The sequence below is a fragment of the Triticum dicoccoides genome, chromosome 1B (assembly GCF_002162155.2).
Source record: "Triticum dicoccoides isolate Atlit2015 ecotype Zavitan chromosome 1B, WEW_v2.0, whole genome shotgun sequence".
Lineage (NCBI taxonomy): Eukaryota > Viridiplantae > Streptophyta > Magnoliopsida > Poales > Poaceae > Triticum > Triticum dicoccoides.
The window spans coordinates 141,743,561-141,759,579 of record NC_041381.1 but is presented as its reverse complement, the minus strand read 5'-3'; the positions used below and the strand labels follow the sequence as shown (position 1 = coordinate 141,759,579).

Genomic DNA, 16,019 nt, shown 5'->3' with positions numbered 1-16,019 from the left:
TTGCTACACTTTTTTTATTTTTTGAGACAATTCCTGTTTACCTGGACGGCCACACACACGCGTACATCCCGACCCAACGAGGCAATAAAGCATGCGATGCGAGGCTCACTACCACACGAGCAGTTTTCCCGACTCCCGCGGGCCCCCGTCCACGGCAAATCGTCCTACTTAACTGGACGATCCAGGCGTTAAATAGCGTCCCCGCCTTTGGCTCCCGACCGTTTATATCTGCACCGTCATCCCTCCCATTTCGGTTTTCTCCCGAAGCAAAACGGAAAGGAAAAAAGGAAGAGTTACCGAGAGACAGAGGAGGCAGGGGAGGGGGGTAAAATCAAGAATAAATTATAACCGCACGGCCAAGAACAAGGGAGGGTAAATAAATCGCCCATCGCCTCACCGTAAGTATCCAACATCGATCTGATTTCCTTTTCCAATGCACTATCCTTGATCTTTGGGTTCCCTAGGTCCATCGAGCAGGTTTTCTTGCATGATCTCTCTCCATCTGTCATAGATCTTATGTTCATTTAGTGAAGAATGTCGATTTCGTCGGAACGACTTGTCTAATCTGCCGAAGCAGAATGTAGATAATGCGTGTCGTAGATGTCATTCGCATCATGTGTGATAGATAACCTTTGTGAAATCGCGCTGATCTCAGCGTTAGGGTCGGTTGTTGGATGTGATTCATTAGCCTCTGTGATGATGTCTTGGCCTTTAATTTGCTGTGTTTGTGCGACGAAGGTTAGGCCCGGGAGGGGATGATGTCCGAAAGCGAGGAGCACGGGTCGCTCCTGGAAAAGATTGGCGACAAGATCGGCGACAAGATCCATGAGTTCAAGAAGGATTCATCGTCCTCGGACTCGGATGACGACAAGAAGAAGCCGCATAAATCCAAGAAGAAGCACCTGTTTGGCAGGAAGCATCCGCTCCACAACGTCCTTGGCGGGGGCAAAGGTAGTGCAACCATGGAGAATGCCTGCGAAAACCGATACTCTAGATGAAACGGACACCTGATAGTTACTAATGCCTTGTGTTTTGTTCAGCTGCTGATCTTGTGATGTGGAGGGACAAGCAGAAGTCCGGGAGCATCCTGGGCGGGGTGACCGTCATCTGGTTGCTGTTCGAGGGAATCGGCTACCACCTCCTCACCTTCCTCTGCCACTTGCTCATCGTCTTCCTCACCGTCAGCTTCGTCTGGTCCAACGCTGCATCCTTCATCAACAGGTCTCGTCTCGTCCCCTGCTTCTTTTGCTCTGCTTCATCCTCCTTTACTCCCCTCTTCTGTGTGCTTTGTTTTAGGATAGATGAACAAACTAATATGCCGTTAGATTCACCTTCATTGTTTGGCCGTTAATTCGATTATATACAGTATAGATGATTTTTTATTTGAAGGATATATATAACATCTTAGGATTCGCAGGTCTCCTCCAAAGTTCCCTGAGGTCATTTTATCTGAAACCCAATGCCTGGTGATAGCTCATGTTCTGAGGAAAGAAATCAATGAGGCTTTCATCACCTTGCAAAGTGTTGCTTCCGGAAAAGACCTTAAAACATACCTGAAGGTAAGATGAGTTGCGCCATCTGTTCTTTCTGTTACCTTTCTTCTGGTTCAACTTATTTGATGCGGTGTTCTCATACCGGCACAATTCATTCTCTCGCAGTCGATTGGAGTCCTCTGGTTCATTTCTATAATTGGGGGCTGCTTCAGCTTCCTGACTCTGTCTTACACTAGTAAGCCCCTTTCTAGTAATTAGTACGAACTAATTTATTAGTGTCTTCTGAAAGCGTCTGATGTATGTTATACTAGTTATTAACCTGAATACTACTTTGAAAACTAAATGGCCATTCCAAGGTCTTCTGTGCATACATATGATCACTTTCACTTTTCAAAATCTGAAGAACTTGATATACATGATATCTCCAGTGTGTGCTAACACACTATCTACTTAGATTGCATCAAAAATCACAAGTTGAGAAGTATGGAAAATAAGTCCAAGCAATGTTCTGTCTATCATTCTGAATTTGGCTCCCGTCTGCAGTTTTCCTGATGGCATACACGCTCCCCATGCTCTATGAGAAATATGAAGACGAAGTCGATGTTGTGGGTGAGAAGGCCCTGATCGAGCTCAAGAAGCAATATGCAGTGTTCGATGAGAAGGTTCTGTCAAAGATACCAATGTTAGCCGACAAGAAACAGCACTGAAACTGATGCTTTGAAGCGTTCGACACATCCATCATTTCATCTGCAGCTCAGCACATCAACCAAATAGTCTCATTTGGTTACCTCTGCTGCCATCACCTAGCAACCTTTTAGATGGCATTATATTGATATTATGCCGACTCTAAAGCATCGGAAATTTGTCTTTTCCAAGCCATAGAACAGAACGTTGTCGATGGTCACACGAAGTAGTTACCTCTGCTTGTCAGTTTCAGTTTCATGTTTGTTTGGTCACAAGATACATATGTCATACTAATTTCTACAACTATTTTCTATGTATGTATGATTTTACACTTTATGATATGGAACCACTTAGGCCATTCTGAAGTTCTGATTGCTATTCATTTGGGAACCTAATGTTGCTAACTGATTAATATTCTGTGATCCGTGCCTACTATAGTTACATGTTGCTCTTGCTCAGACTTTAGGTGTTCATCAAACTTGGAAGTTGGGACATCAGTTTAGTTGAACACGTTGATCTGAATTTATTTTCTACCTAATTTTGAGCAGTAAGGTAATACCATGTTCATTCCCAGTTCGTGCAGCTATTTCCTCTTTTGCTGAAAAATTGTTGTGTTTATGGATTAGCTCCGTTGGTTCGCTCTCCTCCCCCCTCCCCCCTCCTGCCGCCGAGGGCGTTGTAGGCTAAGGCTGCGTGCCGCAACGGAGGCGGCGGCAATTCCCCTCGTCCTGCGATCGGATCTGGGTGGCGGCAATCCAGTCCAGCCGGATCAAGGGCACTGGTGCGGGCCGGCGGCGACCAGGGTTGGTGTGCTGGCGGCGGCGACAATGAGATCTCCGCGGCAGCTAGGGCACCCGATCTAGGCCCAAATGGCTTCAACGGGCCACACCTCAGGTCGTCGTGCATCTCTCCTGGTCCGGTGACGACAAGCGGCTTCTGGGCTAGACCTGCAACACAAGGACGTTGGGGCCTCCGGCCCTGGGTGTGGCAGTGGTGGCCATCTCCTTCGCCAAAGGTGGTTGGCCGGCTGGTTATCGCATCTTGCATCCAGTCCGGGCGTCGAGTGGGGATGTGAAAGTGCTAGTATTCGACTAGAGGGGGGGGGGGTGAATAGATGATTTTTATGAAAGTCTTCAAAACATGGGTGTTTCGAAGACAAACAATAGAAATGACCCTATTGATATGCAGCGGAAGGTAGACTACACTAGACAAGCCATAGTCAAGTAAGCAATGTAGTGAAAGTACGAAGACTATAGGCGGCTAGGTAGAATGGATCAGGATGGAAGATAGTACGAAGTCAAACAGACAACAGTCTTCACACAATGAAGTCAAACAGATCAGGCAAGTAGGCAAAGACTTCACGAAGACAAAATGTAAGTAAGTGAGAGAGGTAGGATAGAACCAGTTGCTCGGAGAGGACAAGGGATTTGTTGGACCAGTTCCAGTTGCTGTGACAACTGTACGTCTGGTTAGGGAGGCTGAGATTCAACTCAAAAGACCGTGTCTTCACCTTATTCCCCTTGAGCTAAGAACACTTAGTCCTCGCCCAATCACTATGGGTAAGTCTTCAAGGGAGACTTCCAGATCTTTACAGACTTTGTTCACCGGCAATCCACAATGACTCTTGGATGCTCAGAACGCGATGCCTAACCGGCTGGAGGATTCACAGTCCTCAAGTGTAATAAGTCTTCAGATCGCGCAGACAGAAAGACTTCAGTGATGCCTAACATTCTTTGGCTCTGGGTGTTTTGGGCTTTGTCCTCGCAAGGATTTTTCTCTCTCAAAGGCTTCGGAGGTGGGTTGCTCTCAAACGACAAAAGTCGTGCACAAACTCTGAGCAGCCACCAATTTATGGTGTAGGGGGTGGGCTATTTATAGTCAGGAGGCAACCCGACCTGATTTGTCCAAAATGACCCTGGGGCACTAAGGAACTGACACGTGTCCAACGTTCAGATTTCAAACACACGCGGCAGCTTAGCTTGGGCTACAAGCCAAGCTGACTCATCCAATTCTGGATAAGATTTGCTCTCATTGTCTTCACTCGAAGACATAGGTTTTGGTTGAGCACCACATCAGTCACTCTGACTTTGTTCACTTGGACCCCACTTAACAGTACGGTGGTTCCTATGACTCAACAAAGAAGAAAAGGAAACTACGAAACAACTATGTCTTCGCACTCCATAGTCTTCACGCGATGTCTTCTCCTGTCATAGTCTTCAGTGTGAATGTCTTCACAGACCACTATTGTCTTCAATGTCTTCACACATTTTTATGGGTCATCTTTGGTAGGTAAACCGAATCAATATGGGACTACTATCTATGTTATCCTGCAATTCTCACAAACACATTAGTCCCTCAACCAAGTTTGTCGTCAATACTCCAAAACCAACTAGGGGTGGCACTAGATGCACTTACAATCTCCCCCTTTTTGGTGATTGATGACAAACTGGTTGAAGTTTTCAACGGGGATAAAAGTATGTAAAAGTTTAGTGTTGTGAGTATTGTCTTCATACATAAGACGAGGCTCCCCCTGAAGATGTGCATATAGATGACTTGTGTTTGATTGCACATGCACATGGCAGGTTTTGCTTTGTGGAGGCCATCATCAAGGTGTGAAGACAATGCATTATGCCTATAAACAAGTAAAGAAGATAATGATATGCACAATGAAAGATGGACATCTGCAGAATGACTTCATGCGGGATTTATCATCGCATCACAGAATAGCAGATAAAGTAGCAGACGACCATCAAGTTTAAGTGTTACAACTCAGAGAACCAAAAGTATCAAAAGATGAGAGTTGTAAGACTTAGCAAAAATAATGCATAAGGACCCGCTTGAAGACTATCAACTCATATGCTTCTCCCCCTTTTGTCAGTAATGACCAAAATGTTTTGAAGACATAGAGCATCTACTCGTTCCCATAAGGAACAGACGGAGGAGCAGGGTCGTTGTTGGAGTTTGGTGGTGCAGAGGGGCCTGGTGCAGAGTCGATATGCAGTGTAGACATGGTTGGTGAAGTGGCGTCGTCTTCTTCGTCGACGATATTGGCAACAACAGTTGCAGCCGAAGATGAATACTCAGAGTCTTCAAGAGAGGGAGTATGGCGCCAACTTGCATTAGGAGGAGGCCTTGAGTCAAACTTGAATCTTTCGGTGAAGCCATCTGCTTGAAGATAATCTTCAGAACATAGCAGACTGAGGCTCTTCCAGGACCTCCTAGCATTCTCATGGGCAACAAAAGAGTTCTTGGTAGCCAAATTGCGAATGCGATTGACATCCACCAAGATACTACGCATTTGACGCTTAAGCCAGTCATGGTGCTTGTCTTGCTTCTGATGTAAGGCCACAAGCAGTTCTCAATCATTGAGGACTCGAGAGCGCTTCCGAGGCCGTTGAGTGACTATACTGGCAGTGGCTTCAGCATTTGCACGGTGAGGCAGACGCACATTTCCAGCAAGCGAATAAGCACGAACAACAGCATTCGGAACAAGGACACCTTCAATTGGCTGCATGAAGCTTTGATGATCAGCATTGTGAAGATATATTGGCTCCTTGGAAGGCTCAGGGTAGATGGCTTTGAAGGAAATATGCCCTAGAGGCAATAATAAAGTTATTATTTATTTCCTCATATCATGATAAGTGTTTATTATTCATGCTAGAATTGTATTAACCGGAAACATGATACATGTGCGAATACATAGACAAAATTAATGTCACTAGTATGCCTCTACTTGACTAGCTCATTAATCAAAGATGGTTATGTTTCCTAACCATAGACATGAGTTGTCATTTGATTAACGGGATCACATCATTAGGAGAATGATGTGATTGACATGACCCATTCCGTTAGCTTAGCACTTGATCGTTTAGTATGTTGCTATTGCTTTCTTCATGACTTATACATGTTCCTACAACTATGAGATTATGCAACTCCTGTTTACCGGAGGAACACTTTGTGTGCTACCAAACGTCACAACGTAACTGGGTGATTATAAAGGAGCTCTACAGGTGTCTCCAAAGGTACATGTTGAGTTGGCGTATTTTGAGATTAGGTTTTGTCACTCCGATTGTCGGAGAGGTATCTCTGGGCACTCTCGGTAATGCACATCACTACAAGCCTTGCAAGAAATGTAGCTAATGAGTTAGTTACAGAATGATGCATTACGTAATGAGTAAAGAGACTTGCCGGTAACGAGATTGAGCTAGGTATTGGATACCAACGATCGAATCTCGGGCAAGTAACATACGGATGACAAAGGGAACAACGTATGTTGTTATGCGGTTTGACCGATAAAGATCTTCGTAGAATATGTAGGAGCCAATATGAGCATCCAGGTTCCGCTATTGGTTATTGATCGGAAACGAGTCTCGGTCATGTCTACATAGTTCTCGAACCCGTAGGGTCCGCACGCTTAAGGTTTCGTTGACAGTTTTATTATGAGTTTATGAGTTTTGATGTACCGAAGGTTGTTCGGAGTCCCGGATGTGATCACGGACTTGACGAGGAGTCTCGAAATGGTCGAGACATAAAGATCGATATATTGGACGACTATATTTGGACACCGGAAATGTTCCGGGTGAGATTGGGACAATACCGGAGCTCCGGGAGGTTATCGGAACCCCCCGGGAGGTATATGGGCCTTATTGGGCCTTAGTGGAAGGAGGGAGAAGAAGCAAAGGAGGGGACGTGCCCTCCCCCAAGCCCAATCCGAATTGGGAGGGGGACCGGCCCCCCTTTCCATCTTCCCTCCCACCTCTTCCTTCCCCCTCCCCCTCCTAATAGGAAAAGGGGGAGTCCTACTCCCGGTTGGGGTTGGACTCCCCCCCTAGGGCGCGCCACCCCCCTTGGCCGGCCCCCTCCTCCACTCCTTTATATACGGGGGAGGGGGCACCCCATAGACACAACAATTGATCTCTTGATCTCTTAGCCGTGTGTGGTGCCCCCCTCCACCATAGTCCTCGATAATATTGTAGCGGTGCTTAGGCGAAGCCCTGCGATGGTAGAACATCAAGATCGTCACCACGCCGTCGTGCTGACGAAACTCTTCCCCGACATTCTGCTGGATCGGAATACGGGGAACGTCATTGAGCTGAACGTGTGCTAGAACTCGGAGGTGCCATAGTTTCGGTGCTTGATCGGTCGGGCCGTGAAGACGTACGACTACATCAACCGCGTTATTCTAACGCTTCCGCTTTCGGTCTACGAGGGTACGTGGACAACACTCTCCCCTCTCGTTGCTATGCATCACCATGATCTTGCGTGTGCGTAGGAAATTTTTTGAAATTACTACATTCCCCAACAGTGGCATCCGAGCCTGGTTTTATGCGTAGATGTTATATGCACGAGTAGAACATAAGTGAGTTGTGGGCGATACAAGTCATACTGCTTACCAGCGTGTCATACTTTGGTTCAGCGGAATTGTTGGATGAAGCGGCCCGGACCGACATTACGCGTACGCTTACGCGAAACTGGTTTTACCGCCATGCTTTGCACACAGGTGACTAGCGGGTCTCTGTTTCTCCAACTTTAGTTGAACCGAGTGTGGCTACACCCGGTCCTTGCGAAGGTTAAAACAACACTAACTTGATGAACTATCGTTGTGGTTTTGATGCGTAGGTAAGAACGGTTCTTGCTCAGCCCGTAGCAGCCACGTAAAATTTGCAACAACAAAGTAGAGGACGTCTAACTTGTTTTTGCATGGCATGTTATGATGTGATATGGTCAAGACGTGATGCTATATTTTATTGTATGAGATGATCATGTTTTGTAACCGAGTTATCGACAACTGGCAGGAGCCATATGGTTGTCGCTTTATTGTATGAAATGCAAGAGCCCTGTAATTACTTTACTTTATCACTAAGCGGTAGCGATAGTCGTGGAAGCAATAGATGACGTAACGACAACGATGCTACGATGGAGATCAAGGTGTCGCGCCGGTGATCACGATGGTGCTTCGGAGATGGAGATCACAAGCACAAGATGATGATGGCCATATCATATCACTTATATTGATTGCATGTGATGTTTATCCTTTATGCATCTTATCTTGCTTTTATTGACGGTAGCATTTTAAGATGATCTCTCACTAATTATCAAGAATGTTCTCCCTGAGTATGCACTGTTGTGAAAGTTCTTCGTGCTGAGACACCACGTGATGATCGGGTGTGATAGGCTCTACGTTCAAATACAACGGGTGCAAAATAGTTGCACACGCGGAATACTCAGGTTAAACTTGACGAGCCTAGCATATACAGATATGGCCTCGGAACACGGAGACCGAAAGGTCGAACGTGAATCATATAGTAGATATGATCAACATAGTGATGTTCACCATTGAAAATTACTCCATCTCATGTGATGATCGGACATGGTTTAGTTGATTTGGATCACGTGATCACTTATATGACTAGAGAGATGTCTGTCTAAGTGGGAGTTCTTTAGTAATATGATTAATTGAACTTAAATTTATCATGAACTTAGTACCTGATAGTATTTTGCTTGTCTATGTTTGTGCTGTTGTTCCGTTGAATTTTAATGCATTCCTTGAGAAAGCTAAGTTGAAAGATGATGGTAGCAATTACACGGACTGGGTCCATAACTTGAGGATTATCCTAATTGCTGCATAGAAGAATTACGTCCTGGAAGCACCGCTGGGTGCCAGGCCTGCTGCAGATGCAATTGACAACGTTAAGAACGTCTGGCAGAGCAAAGCTAATGGCTACTCGATAGTTAAGTGTGCCATGCTTTACTGCTTAGAACCGGGACTTCAACGACGTTTTGGACGTCATGGAGCATATGAGATGTTCCAGGAGTTGAAGTTAATATTTCAAGCAAATGCCCAGACTGAGAGATATGAAGTCTCCAATAAGTTCTATAGCTGCAAGATGGAGGAGAATAGTTCTGTCGGTGAACATATACTCAAAATGTCTGGGTATAATAATCACTTGATTCAACTGGGAGTTAATCTTCCTGATGATAGTGTCATTGACATAATTCTTCAATGACTGCCACCAAGCTACAAGAGCTTCGTGATGAACTATAATATGCAAGGGATGGACAAGACTATTCCCGAGCTCTTCACAATGCTAAAGGCTGCGGAGGTAGAAATCAAGAAGGAGCATCAAGTGTTGATGGTTAATAAGACCACCAGTTTCAAGAAAAAGGGTAAAGGGAAGAAGAAGGGGAACTTCAAGAAGAAGAACAAACAAGTTGCTGCTCAATAGAAGAAACCTACGTCTGGACCTAAGCCTGAAACTGAGTTCTTCTACTGCAAGCAAACTGGTCACTGGAAGCGAAACTGCCCCAAGTATTTGGTGGATAAGAATGATGGCAAGGTGAACAAAGGTATATGTGATATACATGTTATTGATGTGTACCTTACTAATGCTCGTAGTAGCACCTGGGTATTTGATACTGGTTTTGTTGCTAATATTTGCAACTCGAAACAGGGACTACGGATTAAGCGAAGATTGGCTAAGGACAAGGTGACGATGCGCGTGGGAAATGGTTCAAAAGTCGATGTGATCGTGGTCGCCACGCTACCTCTACATCTACCTTTGGGATTAGTTTTAGACCTGAATAATTATTATTTGGTGCCAGCGTTGAGCATGAACATTATATCTGGATCTTGTTTGATATGAGATGGTTATTCATTTAAATCTGAGAATAATGGTTGTTCTATTTATATGAGTAATATATTTTATGGTCATGCACCCTTGAAGAGTGGTCTATTTTTATTAAATCTCGATAGTAGTGATACACATATTCATAATGTTGAAGCCAAAACATGCAGAGTTGATAATGTTAGTGCAACTTATTTGTGGCACTCCCGTTTAGGTCATATTGGTGTAAAGCGCATGAAGAAACTCCATACTGATGGACTTTTGGAATCACTTGATTATGAATCACTTGGTACTTGCGAACCGTGCCTCATGGGCAAGATGACTAAAACACCGTTCTCCGGAACTATGGAGCGAGCAATTGATTTGTTGGAAATCATACATACTGATGTACGTGGTCCAATGAACATTGAGGCTCGCGGTGGGTATCGTTATTTTCTCACCTTCACGGATGATTTAAGCAAATATGGGTATATCTACTTGATGAAACACAAGTCTGAAACATTTGAAAAGTTCAAAGAATTTCAGAGTGAAGTGGAAAATCATCGTAACAAGAAAATAAAGTTTCTACGATCTGATCGTGGAGGAGAATATTTGAGTTACGAGTTTGGTTTACATTTGAAGCAATGCGGAATAGTTTCGCAACTCACGCCACCCGGAACACCACAAAGAAATGGTGTGTCCGAACGTCGTAATCGTACTTTACTAGATATGGTGCGATCTATCATGTCTCTTACTAATTTACCGCTATCGTTTTGGGGTTATGCTTTGGTGACGGCCACATTCACATTAAATAGCGCACCATCAAAATCCGTTGAGACGACGCCTTATGAACTGTGGTTTGGCAAGAAACCAAAGTTGTCGTTTCTTAAAGTTTGGGGCTGCGATGCTTATGTGAAGAAACTTCAACCAGATAAGCCCGAACCCAAATAGGAGAAATGTGTCTTCATAGGATACCCAAAAGCGGCTATTGGGTACACCTTCTATCACAGATCTGAGGGCAAGATTTTTGTTGCTAAATTCGGATCCTTTCTAGAGAAGGAGTTTCTCTCGAAAGAAGTAAGGGGGAGGAAAGTAGAACTTGATGAGGTAACTGTACCTGCTCCCTTATTGGAAAGTAGTTCATCACAAGAACCGGTTCCTGTGACAACTACACCAATCAGTGAGGAAGCTAATGATATTGATCATGAAACTTCAGATCAAGTTACTACCGAACCTCGTAGGTCAACCAGAGTAAGATACGCACCGGAGTGGTACGGTAATCCTATTCTGGAAGTCATGTTACTTGACCATGACGAACCTACGAACTATGACGAAGCGATGATGAGCCCAGATTCCGCAAAATGGCTTGAGGCCATGAAATCTGAGATGGGATCCATGTATGAGAACAAAGTATTGACTTTGGTTGACTTGCCTGATGATCGGCAAGTGTCGGGGATATACCCCGCGGTATGACCCAGCCGGAGATATGACCCAGCTGGGACTTGATGTTTCATTGGTGACCCGGCAGATTATAAGCCGGCGGGAATAGTTAAGCATTGTAAGCTGGCAGACACAGTCATGTAACCCGGCAGACACAGTCATGTAAGCTGGCAAGCACAGTCATGTAAGCCGGCAGACGGTAAGCCAGATGGTAAGCCAGATGGTAAGTCAGATCGTAAGCCAAATGGTAAGCCAGATGGTAAGCTAGATTGTAAGCCAGGCAGTAAGCCAGACTGTAAGTCAGATTGTAAGCCAGGCGGTAAGCCAGACTGTAAGTCAGATTTTAAGCCAGATTGTAAGAAGCCCAAGACGTTAAAGAAGCCCATGGAGAGAAGCCCGTGATGAGAAGTCAGAATAGTTTAAGTCTTAGTCCGAGATGGACTCTACATGTAACCCGCCCCTCCAACTTATATAAGGAGGGGCAGTGCTCCCCAAAAGAGGGGGAAGAAGTAAGAAACAATCGCTAGGGCTAGACACAAAGAGCCGGCTTACCGGCGACTCCCTCATGATCATAATGAGACCTAGCCATAAACAGCATGTAGGGCTATTACCGGATGATGTTTTCCAGGGCCCGAAGCTGTCTAAATCCTTGTCTTGTGTGTTGATCCGCCTCGCGACTCTCGTCCCGCTCAACCCCTCTCAAACTACCACATAGATGCGTTGGCCTCGCGACTAAGTCCTGACACTAAGGACATATGCCGTGACAATTCCACGACAGTTGGCGCCCACCGTGGGGCTTGCGCACGGTGGTGTTGAGATCTTGAAGGGCTCCTCGAGGATCAAGAAAAGTTTTTGCTTGCGAGGAAGGATTTACATCAGCTACGATCTTTTCAATCAAGGTCAAGAAAAATATTCCGGCTGTGGCTTACATAGGAACTTTTTTGCGCCGCCTCAGGTACCTAGGTTGGTGGAAGCACCCGTATAATACACCAGTGATTAGATCCCGAAGGTTTAGCATGGTTGGAGTCTCCGCCTTTGTTCAGCGTTTGGATTCGCCGGATCTGATGGATACAAGTTGCCAACACGCACAAAGCTAAAGTACCAATCGAGCATGACAAGTCAGATTATGGGTCAAACGAACGTCAACCCGGACTCAGACTCTGCTTTTGACCCGACTCCGTCTCAAGCAGGCGCCGCCGGAGCGCGGTTGTGCGGTTTCAGTTTTCATCTCAAGCTGCCACGGGCTGGCCCTGATGCAGAGCCGTCCTGGCCCCGTTCTCCTTCGCCTCTTCCGTCCAGGCCGTGAGCCGCCACCTTGGATTTTGAGCCGCCTCCCGAATCACAACCCGCCGGCCACCTTGCTTCTCATCTTCCACAGAGCTGTAGCGGCCTCGGGCCCAGCCTCGTTTGCTACAATCCGGTGCATACCTCCGCCGTCGCCTTGGCCCTCACTTCTGCCCAACGCCGTAAGTCTTCGCCACACGCCACAACCCGTCGGCCTCTGCCGTGAGCCGCCGCGGGCCATCGCGGCACTGGGCCTCCTCAACCACCAGGCCGCCATCACGGCTGCACCCGGTCACCTTCTCCTCAGGCGTGCATCAAACCGGCCTCGCACCTCAACTACAGCAGTGCTGAGCCGCCGCCCGCTTCGACCACAGCGGGAGGGCCGCCCCACCTCACCGCCCGTGAGCCGCCGCCTTGGATTTTGAGCCACCGGCCTCTGCTACCGCGACCCGACTTGTTCTGAACCGCGTTGACTCCTTGTCGGGCTTGGCTGCCGCGGACCGCCTCTGTCACAGTCGCCCCTGAGTCGCATCGCACCGTCCCCGGCCGGAGATCCGCTGCTGAGCCACCTCGGCCGAGCGGCCCTGCCAGGGCCTCGTCGTGCCACCTCCTGCTGCCCATGAGACAGCCGTCGCCACCTCTGCCAGCTTCAAGTCGCCGCGGTCACAGCCGTGGTCTCCACCATTGCAGTCGCCATCACGTAGACTCACCTTGCTTAAAGACGGAGGCGCCCACTATCTGCTTTAAGTCGCCGTCGACCTCGCCTAGGTTGCCTCGAGTCGCCGCAGCTCTAAGCGCGACCCGGACTATTGTTGTTGCTCCTTCCGTAATTACCAAATATACTTGAAGCCGTCTCCTGAGATTGGATCAGTCAATATGAAAAAGCAGCATGCCATGATGGCGCTACCAGGGTAACGCGGACGCACATGGGGAGCCCTGACGAGCGGGATCTTGGCAATTAGATGCTGGATGAAAAGGCACCTCTGGGAGAGCCCCGGTAGGGTCATCAGTGGCTACACATGCCCAACGGACTCAGTACGATTTCAAGCAAGTCTCATGATCCGCCACTGCCGCCAGTCCATCATGAAGAGCCAAACAATAAAAACACAAGGATCGGGAGATCAAATCAGATCGTACATCATCGAGCATCAGTACAAGTACGTGCGAGTTTAAAAGATAATACTCAAATCGGGTTTTAGTACTTCTCATGGGCAATTTCCGTACCCGACGCCACCCGGTACTGTTCAGAAAAAGAAGTGGTCGCTGAACAAAACGAAGCTGGGCCAACATCCGCACCATGCCAGGCTACCCTTACCTCCGAGTTCGCCGACGCCTCTGCAGGCCCAACCTTTTTGCGTGCTCAAGAAACGGGCCTCCCCTGCTGCGCTCGAGGAAGGAAGAATCGCCGGCGAGTCGCTGCCTCTCACCTGCGGTCACGACGAGCCGCCGGGGTCGAGCCGCCTCAAGTCACCAGAGGAAACCTCGAGTCGCCTCAAGTTCCCGGCCGTCGCCTCCCCGTCTCAAGGTCACCGCTGATTCACGCCCCTGTATTGAGCCGCCCCCGACTGCGCCGCTATTCTCTGCTTTAGCAGCAGACCCGCCGGCGCCCCGCTGTTTCACGCCACCGTCACCGTGGCACTTCAACATCGTGGCTTGCCATGTTGAGTCGGCCTCGAGCAACTTCATCTATGAGTCGCTTCCGCTGTAACCATAAGCTACCGTCGCCACGGGTTCCACCTTTCGGGCACCTCTACTGACTCACCGCGCCGGGTCACGTTCGCTACATCGAGCCGCCACAGTTGGCGCCCTCCATCTCGGTCTTCGTCAATGAGCCGCCACCGCTGCGGTCTTGGGGTGCCTTGCCCCTCCTGCAAGACGCCACGGGCTGCCTCACCTCCGTCCCTCGACCGGCGCGCATCTATCGGCCTATTGTGACCCGTTGTTGTGGACTGCCTTTAAGTCACCATCGCCGGCCCTGATTTACGCCAAAGTGCTGCTCGGGCCGAGTCGCCACGACCTCAAGTCGTCGGTTTCCGCCGGCAGGCCTCCACCTCCACCGGCCCGGGCCGGATTCCAGCTGCGGCCGCCTGCGCCCCGCCTCCTTAGCTTGCCATGACCTCAAGTCGTCGGTTTCCACCGGCGGGCCTCCCATGCTGAGCGGCCGTGCGTGAGTCGCCGCTTTCGCCTCGCTGAGCTGCTTGTTGTGGCTGCCACGGCCTCTCCAAAGCCACCGGACTTCACTCCGCCTCATGCCGCTGTGGCTGCTGACAAGAGCCGCATGGTGTTTTCCCCTCGCCTTAGCGACTCGATGTGACCAATGCGACCCCGTGGGCTGCCCCGTCGCGGGTGACCTTGAGCGTCCGCCGATGCTGTTCCGCCACAACTCTGCCACACAGGCGCCTCTTCGTGGTTTCACCCCCGTGGCCTTCCCCTCACTGCCGTTGCCATGAGCCGCTTGGGCTGTGTCGCGTCGATTCTTCGCCCGCGTGTCAAGGGCACCGCGGCCGTGAGTCGCCTGTTTCAGTCCCCTGCGCCGTGAGTCGCCACGGCCTCACGCTATTTCCTCAAATCGACGCGCCGGCTCACTCCGCTGCCGTGCCCTCGCACCATGTTGCTTTATTTTTGCTGGTTGAAGAAAAAAGATAAGAGGAGGCCGGTTGAGGGAAAAGAAAGTCAAAGCGGGTTAAAAAAAGAGGAAGAGGGGGGTCAACATGACCCGGAGAATCACTTCTGAGCGCCCGGTGCTGTGCGTTAAGCCGCCATCTCCGTTATCATTACTGCAACCCTACGGCTGGTAATTTTCGATCAAACATATCAGGTGAAATCCATCCTGTCAAAGTTTTCGTTGATATACTTTTTTTATTCGAGAAACAATTACTCTCGTTTGTGATATTTCTTGTGCAGAATAATTCGTCATTACAAAGAGATCATCAAGCTATGGCCCTTACTTGCACCGGATGGGACAATGGACAGGGTCAATTATAACCCGCCGAGATTCAACATATTCCAGCAAACTACTGGTTATATCATGGTCAAACATGGAGAGTCTCAAGCCAACTCCTTGAATAGTCTTAAGACTCGGTAAATTTGTAAATGTTGCCAGTTTAAAGGCCGTCAGAAAAAATTCCAGCTCAAAACAAAGAATTCCGGTTCGAGGTAAATTTGTCTCTCACAAAGCTTTGAGGCTCTCAATATCCGGTTTAAGAATTTCCGGCTCAAAAAGAATAATCTCTCGCAAGTTTGAGTTCTCAGGAAAAATTAAAGGGACCAAAGAGAGTCTGTTGCAAAAGCACAGCTCAAACATAGATGCCCCTTGAGCACAACTCACAATATCACTTGGGGGCTCTGGTCGTATCCGAACCATAGCTTAAACCCTCTTGATCAACGCAATGCCACAATTATGATCACTGGGGGGCTTCATGTTCAAACATAGGTCGTATTCGAACCAAAAAGAACATAGCTGTCAGTACCCTTTTGATTCGCACACTGCCAAACTCACTAGGGGGCTTCTTGA

General features: G+C 48.0%; 1 protein-coding gene across 3 annotated transcripts; it reads left to right on the top strand.

Annotated features, from left to right (window-relative positions):
* Positions 1–228: 228 nt before the first annotated feature.
* On the top strand, positions 229–2,559 carry LOC119302792 (reticulon-like protein B1). Of its 3 annotated transcripts, none has more exons than XM_037579838.1 (6): positions 229–398; positions 744–951; positions 1,041–1,221; positions 1,418–1,559; positions 1,659–1,728; positions 2,037–2,559. In XM_037579838.1, exons 2-6 carry the CDS (start codon positions 756–758, stop codon positions 2,198–2,200), a joined length of 753 nt encoding a protein of 250 aa, XP_037435735.1. In that variant the 5' UTR covers positions 229–398; positions 744–755; the 3' UTR covers positions 2,201–2,559. The 3 variants fall into 3 exon arrangements, with proteins under 3 accessions (XP_037435735.1, XP_037435741.1, XP_037435747.1); XM_037579844.1 differs by having other exon boundaries at positions 739–951; XM_037579850.1 differs by lacking the exon at positions 229–398 and adding an exon at positions 415–477.
* Positions 2,560–16,019: the final 13,460 nt, after the last annotated feature.